Here is a 10,993-nt window from a genome sequence, read left to right as displayed (position 1 = left end):
CAGCGGGCAGAGGCGCTTGCTGTCAAGCCGGATGCCCTGAGTTCCATCCCTGGGATCCACACGGCAGGAGAGAGCTGACTCCCCGGAATTGTTCTCTGACCTCCAGATGCATACCGTGGGGGTGGCTCTGAAGTTGATGGCATCGTCCTAGATCTCAGTCATGTGATTGCACAGCTGTGCTCACTTATCAACACTAAGAGAAATATGCTATCAAACTGAATTTTCCTGAATATATAATAAGTAATCATTTGAAAAGTGGTCTGGCTGGATGCTTGTGGCAGGGATGTCTCTGGGTGCTGGGGCTGAAGAGAATTCCACTGGGTGTGTATGTCAATGCAAGTTGTTACCATATCTTGACTATTGTGTGTGATGCTGGGAATATACTCTGTGACCTGCTGGCCTCACTTCATTTGGATGCGTACCAGCAGTGGGTCTGGTTTCTCTTCTTGAGGAACCTCCGTACTGGTTTCCACAATGGTTGTGCTAACTCACACTCCCTATTTTCCCCCACACTCTAGCCAGCATTGCTGTCTGTGGTAGTTACTTTCAGCTGTCAATGGGACACAGCCCAGAGGCATCTGGGAAGAGGGGAAGCTCAGCTGAAGAACTGCCTCCATCAGATTGGCCTGTGGCCACATTTGTGAGACATTTCCTTAATTGCTAATTGATGTGGGCAGGTCCTTCCCACCGTGGGTGGCACCATTCCCTACTCAGGTGGGCCTGGGCTGTATATGAAAGGGAGCTGAGAGAGCCATGGGGAGCAAGCAGTGTTCTTCCATGGTCTCTGTTTCAGTCCCTGCCCTTGGCTTCCCTCCATGATGGACTCTAACAGGCAAGCCAAATGAATCCTTTCCCTGCCCCACCCCCACCCCGTGTTGCTCTTGGTCAGCATTTTATCACAGCAACAGAAATGTAACCACAATGCTGTTTTTTATCTTTTTTTTTTTTTTTAAGTTGAATAGCTCATTTGGTAACAAGGAGTGAAAATAAGTCCCTGGGTGCATGCGTGAATGCATATGTATGTGTATGTGTGTGTGCAGGTGTGAGTATGTGTGTGTGTGTGTGCACACGAATGTGTATACACAATATGTGTAGAGGACAGAGGTCAGCCTTGGGTGCCATTCCTCAGGTACCAGACACCTTTTTTATTTTTTGAAAGGGTCTTTTATTATAGCCTGGAGCTCACCAATTAGGCTAGACTGGCTGCCAGTCAGTCCCAGGCATCCTCCTGCCTCTGACCCCCAGAACTAGTCCAACAAGCACATTCCCCCACGGCTAACTTTTTATGTGGATTCCAGGGAATCAAACTCAGATCCTCTTGCTTAAGGAAGGGCAAATATTTAACTGACAGGGCCATTTCTCCTGCACCAAAAAGAAACTCATAAATCTCCTCTCTTCCTGTGGCTGACTAAACCATAGTAGTCAGAAAAGGTCAGCAACACAAGAATTCCCTCACAGGCTTGATCTTTTGCAGAGCTGAGAAGGGGCCAGAGTTACCCAACTTGCAATTATCCTCTAGACAAGAGTCCTGACCGCTGGGCACCCAGGGTCTCAATAGCTGCTACAATCTCCTTCACGTGTTATTGGAATCTGTGGGAAGCGTCACTAATGTGCTCGCTCAATGTCTGTGCCCCAGCCAGCTGTTGGGAGCAGCCTGCATCCCAGGGCTGTGAACACAACCGGCCCTCCCTACCCCCCCTCAACCCCCCGCAACACTGGTTCTTCCTTCTGGCTTTCCCAGGATTCCCTTGAACACTACTGAAATTTCTCCATGGTAGTTTGCTATGAATACTGACAAATTCTCCTGATTTGTAATTTCTAGAGTCAGCCCTGCTTGTCACTTGACCCCTGCTCCTTGAAGGTCGTACAAAATGACCATCCTCCCCAGGAGCTCTCTTGGCATGGATCTCTTCATGTTGCCTTAGGGTATCAATGAGGTGTTCCCCCAAGAGACAGGTGACTGTGTTCTTGGCTCAACTGAGGGAGGTATGTTTACGCCGAACTCATGTGGGCACACACTCCCTTTGGTGACTTCTACCTGATGAATGGCTTCACTACGGCTTCTGGAACAGACTTGGGTCTGGTTTCCCTGCAGCCACTCCATTGTCACTAACCTTGCTTATCTGATTTTCGTTGAACTCTTTCTGTCCAGCCTCTTTCCCTGCCACTTTCTCCTCAGCTCTCAGGAGTCGCTGTAACTCATTCTTGCTCAGTTTGTGCTCATCACCCACTCTCATCTCAGCGTCTTGCCCTGTGCTCATCAACCCCGAGATTGCCCACCCAGAAATCTCATCTTGGTTATAACAGCCGTTCATTCCTACTGCCGTGGGGATCAGGCTCACTGTGATCTCGTTTGCATTTATTTCCCCCCGAGGATTGGGATATTGGTTTGCTTTGCTTTGTTTTCTGTATCTGCCGGCCATTTTTGTTTCTTTTTTTGGCAAATGTCAATTTAGGGACTGTCACCCCATGACTTAATGGGAGGTATTTGGGTCTCTGGCCATTGGGTTGTTTGTGTTTGTGGAAACTGTTTCTGGACATTAACCTCAATGTTAAACATCAATTAGAGAGATGTTTTTATTGAGTCTAGTTATTTGGGAACAGTGTATGTGCGCATGCGAGAGTGCACACGTGGTGGTCAGAGAGTGTGAGGGTCAAAGTTGCATTATGAGACTTGGCAGCAGGCACATCTCCCCCACTGAGCCATCTTGCTGGCCCCAATAGTAAGATTTTGATATGCAAGCCCCTGAATGCTGTTTCCCAAAATCCCAACTCCTAGCCCTCCCCCAAGCCCCTCAAGATAGAAGGCAGAGGGAGAGTATTCCTGTGTGGCCTCACGGTACCCCTGATGAACAGAGTCTAAGGATTTTAAAAGACTTTTAAATCCACACACCATCCAGTCGTACCCAATCAGATGTTGCCTCATACAGATGACTAACACCCTGCCTTGTATGATGTGAGCCTGGCCTGGGGTGAACAACCATAAGTCATTGGACACCTTACTGTCTTCCCATTTTCCCCCACTTCCTGCTTTTGTCCTCCTGGTAACCCCCACACGGACAGTACCTGAAGTTAAGGAAGGCGCAATACAGAAAGAGACGGTTGCTCTCATTGGTGGCATCGTTGTACTGCTTTTGAGTCTGAAATGAAAGGAAATGCAATTACATCCCTGTCACAGCAGGAAAAGCAAAGCACGGGTCCTGGAGAGGGAAGAGCCAGTCCCACCCTGGCCCCGCCACCACCCACAGCACCTGGGTTCCACAGGTAAAAGCACGTACAGGACCCGGCGACCTGAGTTCAAGGCCCTAAACTCAAATCAAAAACCAGATGGGGTGGTGCACATCTGTAATCCCGGGGTCCCTATGGCAAGATACGTGATGAGGACACTTGGAGGAAGGTGGGAGCCAGCTAGCCTGGGCATGCTGTATGGCTCCAAAATAAGAGAGGGCCTGCTGCAACAAGGGAGAAGGCAAAAACTGACTCCTGAAAGCTGTCTCTGACCTGTGCACACATACTATGGCACACACACACCTGCATCCAAGCCCACAAATTTTAAAGAGTTAGGTTTTTTTTTTGGTTTTTTTTTGTTGTTGTTGTTGTTTTGTTTTGTTTTTGTTTTTGTTTTTGTTTTTTTGGGGTTTTTTTGTTTTTTTGTTGTTGTTGTTGTTGTTTTTGTTTTTTGAGACAGGGTTTCTCTGTGTAGCCCTGGCTGTCCTGGAACTCACTCTGTAGACCAGGCTGACCTTGAACTCAGAAATCTGACTGCCTCTGCCTCCCAAGTGCTGGGATTAAAGGTGCGTGCCACCACTGCCCGGCTTTTAAAGAGTTTTTAACTAATGAATTTCTAAAAGATTTTTAAACTTTAAAGTGTGTGTTTGTGTGTGTTTGTGTGTATATGTGTGTGTGTGTGTGTGTGTGTGTGTGTCATATACATGCATGGGAGTACAATGCCTATGAAAATCAGAAGTGGGCACTAGATCCCCTGGAGCTAATTATAGGGGTCTGTGAGCCACCTGAAATAGGTGCTAGAATCTAACTCGAGCCTGCCACAGGAACAGCTCACACTCTAAAACCATAGAGCCATCCCTCCAGCTCCACTTTGAAAAAAATCCTCAAAGACTTCTTACATTCTGAGCATCCAGGGTTCCTGGGACAAAGCTGGAGAAGCCAAGTGACCAGCATGAGCTAATCTCAAGCCACACCTCTCCAGGGCTTCCCAAGATCAGCACCTGCAGACTTCCAGGTCTCTTCTCAGCCCGTAAACAGCCTGCATTGATGAGCAAGGCAATCCCATGATGCTTCTGAGTTTCCAAATATAAAGAAGGGAAGAACTCTATGGAGAGGCATGGGAACCTGGACTTCGAACCACTTGCCTCAGAATGGAACACAAAGGGTTTCAGATCATCCCTCTGCCAGGTACCACACAGCCCTCGGGGGCACAGGAATCCTGAGTACTCTATGCCTGGATCCACACACTTAGCATTAAACAGAGGCTATTTACCCACTGATGGAGATGTAGGGGGAGGCGGAGCATGCTCAGGAGCCCGCGGAGGGTGGCTGAGAGGACACTGAGCTAGAAGTTAGGAGGGACAACGCTGGTGACAGCTGGACCAGGTGCATCTCTACTGGAACAGGAGCCCCCTGTGTTGGATGTCTCCTCTGGTGCCAAATTGCACAGAAATGTCTAAGAGATCCATCTCTGTCTTGCCCACATCCCTTAGAAGTACTCAAAGCAAGCAGGTGACCAAAGAGAGTCAGCCCCAGCCCTGCATGCCACGAGAGACATGGGTTCCAGAGAGGTCAGAAGGTCGTCTTCTCCTGGGTGGTTTACTTTTGCCCCTTCCGCCCCCTGAGACCGGAGTTAAACCATCCTTCAAAGAAAAAGCGCAGCTGGCCAGTGTGCAAAAGAGGCCAAGTGTGTGTGGTCTGTAAGGGACGGGTAGACTGGATGTCTTGAGTCTGGAGCCAAGGTCACAGGCTCGACCAGGAATTCCCTGCCCAGCTGGTCTTCCAGCTCTGTCCCAGGCTTAGCTCTTTGGCTGGGAAAATAGAATTTGGAAAAAAAAAAAAAGCCTTGAAGTTTCCAGAGAGATTCTAACATATGGGAATTCGGCTGTGCCAATGAAAAGGTGAGTCACCTCGCACAGCCCACGTTCTACTTGTAGAGGACCGTGGGAGGCCAACAGCTCATCCAGCTCCCAGTTTCCTGGGCTGGAGAGAAAAAAACATTTCGGAAGGTCAGTAGGGTGCTGGGCATCCGGAAGGGCCTGGCAGGGTCTCTAGGATGGAAGCAGCAGAGAAACCCCAGTACCATCCCACACAAGCCTGATTATTCCCCAGACTCCTGCTGTGGTGTCCAGAGCTTCTGGGACTGCAGAATAGCTCCCAGGATTCCTCGGGCTCCCTCCACCTCTGGAATGAGCTTTCAGATGGGATTAACCAGCCAATTACTTGGCACCTGCTGTTTATAGCAAAGTGTAGGCTTCTGAACATGAAAGGGGGCAGGATACATCTGAGAGTGTCCCTTGACACCCCTTGTTCACATAGGCATTTGCTTTGTGTCTTAATGTGTGACTTTACTGATAAACTGAGAGACACTTCCTCATCACTGTCCCCAAGCAGAAGATGGATGGCACTGTGGTCCTTAATTCTGACCCTCAGCAAGGCAACATCGAAGACCAAAACAGCCACATCCCCAACATAGAACCAGACACAGACAGAGCCTGGCCAAGGCCCCAAACCACCTTTGTTGCTTCTTTACCTCCCACCAGCTTCTTCCGAGCAACCCAGGCCCAATTCTGAATGGAGAAGGGTCCCACAAGACAGAGGGAGGCCTGATGTTCTCTGGCTTCAGAGAATCTTCAGATAGCCCTGGAAAGCCCTCTCATGGAAGACCAGCAGACCCTCTGGGTCAGCATCGGGAAGGAACAGTTGGGTCAATTCCCATCCCAGGGTTTGAAGGCGGGCCAGTGGGGTGAGCCATCCTGAGGGTACAAGGGAAAGGCCAAGCCAGGTGACACCCTGCCTGTACCACGATTTCCCAAACTCACCATCCGTGTGTTTGCGGCCTGACTTTTGGATCTCTTGTTCTGCTGGTTCCAACCAGAGGACTAGGAAGAGTCCCCCTTCTCCCCAAGGATCCAAGGACCCCGTAGACCATGCACTCTGGGACATCAATTCCATCCAGCCTTAGACTAACCAGGGTGCACATATGACCCCACATACTTTGAGCCGGCATTCATTTCTCCTTGGCAACAGGTTACAGGTGGGCCTCAGTCCTACAGAAGGGCCACCCTCACCTCTTGACACATATCTTTTCAGATGCAGCTTCCCATGGCTCTAACACATTATCGCTACCATGGGGCCACCGCCACAGGGAAGGCACAAGGGTCGGAGAGACACACCTCTGCCCACCTGTGGCCCAGAGGTCCTAAAAATACTGTCTATATAATGAAGAATTCAGGTTTCAATTGTTCTTGGGCAGTGTGGGCCTTTGGGCACTAGAGACAGACTCATTTCTTCAATGTGAGCAAAATTCTAAATCATGTCCCTCCAGGGCTTCCCAAGATCAGCGCCTGCAGACTTCCAGGTCTCTTATCAGCTCATAAACAGCCTGCAATTGCAATGAGGCAATCCCATGATGCTTTTGAGTTTCCAAGGAAGAAGAGGAGGAGGAGGAAGAGGAAAAGAAGGAGGAAGAGGAGGGAGGAGGAGGAGGAGGAGGGAGGAGGAGGGGGAGGAGCTCTGGAGAGGCATGGGAACCTGGACTTCGAACCACTTGCCTCAGAATGGAACAGAAAGGGTTTCAGATCATCCCTCTGCCCAGGTACCACACAACTACAAGGAACTCAGCGGGGAAGGTCTAACCCAGGAACCCAATGTCCTCTATGCCTGGATCCACACACACTTGGCATTAAACAGAGGCTGTTTATCCAGTGCTGGAGATGTAGGAGAGGCAGAGCCTGCTCAGGAGCCCATGGAAGGTGGCTGAGATGACACTGAGCTAAAAGTTAGGAGGGACAAACCTGGTGACAGCCTGGCCAGACCAGGAGCCCTGTCCTTGAACTCCATTCTGGACCCAAACTAGCCTTCCACTGTCCTGAACAGGCCGCACCTGAAGTCTGGTCTGGGACACAGGGAGGGGTCCCGCCACTGATAGAGACATCTGAAGATACCTCTGGTGACAGAAGGCATTTCTCTACCCCCATCTCTCTTAGACCTGCCTCCTTCCATATCCACCTACTCCCCATTTTATTATGGCCCCACCTCTTTTCATACTGACTACACCCCTTCTCATTGATCTACAGTGGTGGGGCCTGAAGAAGACCAGTCTATGAGAACACTTCCTGTGGTCATGCACACTGAATTGCAGCTGAATACAGCTACAACATAGCCACCCTGGTCAAGCAGCTCAGTCCTCTACCCACTGGCCTCCACAACCACCCATCCTCCACCTTTCTCTTCACAACACAAATCCAGTCCTATCATGCACCTGAGACCCTCATGGGAAAGATGGAACATGGATGCCTGAGGGAGAAAGGCCACCCTCCCTTTGCAGCCCTGCCCTCTGCTTTACCTGAGCCTACCCTGTCCACCTGTCCCATCTACCTACCTGTTCATCCACCCATCCACCAACCGTCCCTTCCAGTCCCCATTTACCCATCTACTACCACCCCTGTGTGACCATCTACCCACCTATCTACCTGCCTGTCCACACCACCTTTCCATCTAACCCCTTCTATACATTTGCTTGTCCATCCATCTATCCATCTCACCTGTTCATGCTCTCACTGCCTCACTCCCCCATCCCTCACCTACTCATCTACCTACCCATCCTCCACACTGCACACACACACACACACACACACACCCTCCAAGCTTGCCCACCCTGGTGCAGCTTCATGGGAGACCTATCCCTTCTGACCCTCCTTCAGAACTCATCCTCATGGAACCCCCAAACTTCCCCAGCGGTGCTGTCCATCATTGTATTTTCCTCCCTCTTTTTTCTACACACTCTTGTGTCCACTAGAACCCTCGGTTTCAAAGCCCCAGAGTAGGCCCCAACCTCACACCCACCCTGTTCTGTAGTGGCTTGGCCTGATGCTGCTTGTATTCAAATGATAATTTGGGGCCCCCAAAACTCATTGCCCCAGAGGCAAGAGAGTCCCCATGTAGACTCTAGCTATGTGACCCTGTCCCCAGTTAATTGTGATTGGTGAATAAAGATGCTGACAGCCAATAGCTTGGCAGAAGAGACTTAGATGAGATTTGGGTTTCCTGGCTTGGGGTCAGAGGAAAGGAAGAGAAGGAGAAGAGGAAGGAGAAGCTGCCATGGGTTAAGGGTCAAGAGAACGTGTCCCCTAGGGCTGCCCAATTGGAGCTAAGAGCAGCCCAGATGGAACACAGTAAATAGTAAGTGATAATTTGGGGTTATCGATAGGAAAGCAGATTCTTACAGCATGGAGGGGAAGCAGCTGCCCAGCCGTTGTACTGTTTAGGTTTTGTTATAAATATAAAGGCCATGAGTATGTCATTCAAGAACTTAATAACCAAAGGTGGGATGGAAGCCCTAGGCCGGGATTTTATATACTTTCTATAACACCATTCTGCACAGCACCCATTATCAGATCCATACGTTGTATACACAGAGCCTCCTGAGAACTGGACAGTCACCCTGCTCTCCGTGGTCTGGAGAGCAGTCACCGAAGCCCAGCCATGCACTGTGATCTGCCCCTAACACAACTATGTGCCAGGAGGTCCTCTGTCTCCTCGGGTGACTCCAACAAACCCTAGCGACATCTGGTCAGTATCCATTTCTCAGTTCCCGAGGATGGAACCGGTTTTGCTCAGGGTGACAGCGTGGCCCTAAGTCTCTCCACCTAGCACTCACCACCTCATCCTATATTGTTGGGGGATAGAGGGACAGTCTCCCACAATTCACCACACTCACTATGAACTCATACTATGTCCGCTCCTGGCCTTGCTGGTACTTCTGCACACTCTGACCTGCTCCTTCATCCTCACAGACGCCAGCTCTGTCTCCTTAAGGGACAGAGTCAGGTGGTAGGTCACACCCATAGGATGGGACTGTGCCCAGCTCCTGCCCCGTCAAGACCCGGTACCCTGAAAGACCCACAGGCCATTTGCACCAAGGCTGCCTGCTGGCTGGCTGGCTGGGCCGTTTTCCCTCTCGGAGGCCTTTGTTCAAGAACTATGCGTATTGATGGTGGTTGTTCTCAAGATGCTTAGTTAGAATTTCCCAAGATGCACACAATCCTCCCTCTGGCATCGCTCTGCTGCAATCCAAGGTAAAATGAAGTGGAGCTTGGACCACACACCACACCTGCCCTGCCCAGCCTCTCTACCTTGCCCTCCTCATCCTTCCTGCCCCTGGATTCTGATGTGTTGAGCATCATGAAGATGCTTTTTATTAGACCTTAGCCTGTCATTCAAACTGTGTTGGATTCTCTCTCCCTCACTCCTCCCCACCCGTCTCTGTTGTATGTGCATATGTGTGCATGCATGCATGGCAATCTCAAGGGTCATTTCTCAAGAGCTATCCATCCACCTATGCTCTTTCCCTGGCCTGGGGCTCATCAATTCAGTTCTGCTGGCTGGCTAGTAAGCTTCAGGGATTTGAATGGTCCCTCCCTCTTCTCCATGGAAATGATGGTGCTAGCTTACAGGGCTGTAAAATCCCAACCTTCCTACAGTTGATTCTTGTGAGTGTCAGTGGATCATGGTGACTCTGAGCACCCTGGAATGTGCCACATGAAAATGTTGCTTCACACACACACACACACAAAAGTAGTTGGTATATTCAGAAAAGAAATCAAATATTCAGTGAGCTGTAGTGGTACCTGTTTCTGGGTAGTATGTGCATGTGCATGCGTGTGTGTATGTGTGTGTGCATGTGCTTGGGTGTTCATGTGAGTACACCTATGTGTATATATAGAGAGATCAGGGGCTAACCTTGGGTGTCATTCCTCAGCTGTTGTCTACCTTGTGTCTTTGAGAAAAGGACCCTCATTAGCCTGAAGCTCACTGAGAAGGCTAGGCTGTCTGGGCAGAGCGCATCAGGGGACCTGCCTGTTTCTGATGAAGTGACTGGTAGCTGCCGCTGTGCCTGGCTTTCTAAAGCGGGTGCTGGGACTTGAACTCCTTCCTCCTCCTTGCTCGGCAAGCTCCTTCCCCACTGAGCTACCTCCCAGCTTTGTCCTTCTTTCTTATTTCCCCATCTGCTACTCTGTTTTATAAGCTTGTAAACATTACAGCTCAATCCCAATTTCCCAGGGCCCCAAGTATGTATGTACACGTACACACACACACACACACACACACACTGTTTAAGAAAATAGACAACTTGCCTCTGAGATCTTCTCCCTGGTGAAGGCTTAACAATTAAAAAGGTACATGGAAACTTTCTTATAGATGCAGAGAAAGGCAGAATGCCACTCACTAATAAACAAGGGACTAACGGATAGGACCAGCCCTTCCAGGGAGACATCGCACATAGGTGAGGCTTCCATAACTACTGAAACAAATTTGCCTAATAGCCACAAAATGTTCAGAACTAGCTGATATCCACAGGGAGGGAATCAGGGAGTCCATGCCAGACAACATTTACACTTCAGTGGGAAGAATGAGGTCTTGAAGCCTCGTCAGTATTCAAGCTGTAGTTCTGTGCAGGAGCGCAGGGACTCCGGGAGAGCCAGGAGGAGCCAGACAAGACCAGGTAAGGCCCAGATGAACATGCCATGCATCCTTCTGCTTCTAAGTCTCCACAGTTATTTCCTCCACAAATGAACTACACACTCGCACACTCATATACACACACTCATGCACACTCATACACACATACACTCATACATACTCATACACACACTCATGCACACTCATATACCTACTCATACACACACTCATATACACACATATACACACATTCACACACACATTCACACATTCATATAAACACATATATACTCACACTCAT

The 10,993-nt window shown here is 49.6% G+C and overlaps 1 protein-coding gene across 2 annotated transcripts in view; it reads right to left on the bottom strand.

Moving 5' to 3' along the window:
* Window positions 1-10,993, bottom strand: part of Adgrd1 (adhesion G protein-coupled receptor D1) — a 117,006-nt gene that overhangs the window by 39,533 nt on the left and 66,480 nt on the right. For both annotated transcript variants that reach the window (XM_031338066.1, XM_031338067.1), the window contains one exon: window positions 3,067-3,140. In XM_031338066.1, coding sequence (XP_031193926.1) covers window positions 3,067-3,140 — 74 coding nt within the window. The remainder of the gene's footprint in view (window positions 1-3,066; window positions 3,141-10,993) is intronic.

This window comes from Mastomys coucha, unplaced genomic scaffold, assembly GCF_008632895.1.
Source record: "Mastomys coucha isolate ucsf_1 unplaced genomic scaffold, UCSF_Mcou_1 pScaffold22, whole genome shotgun sequence".
NCBI classification, from domain to species: domain Eukaryota; kingdom Metazoa; phylum Chordata; class Mammalia; order Rodentia; family Muridae; genus Mastomys; species Mastomys coucha.
Note: the sequence above shows the minus strand (reverse complement) of the source record. Positions and strands in the feature narration are given on the sequence as shown.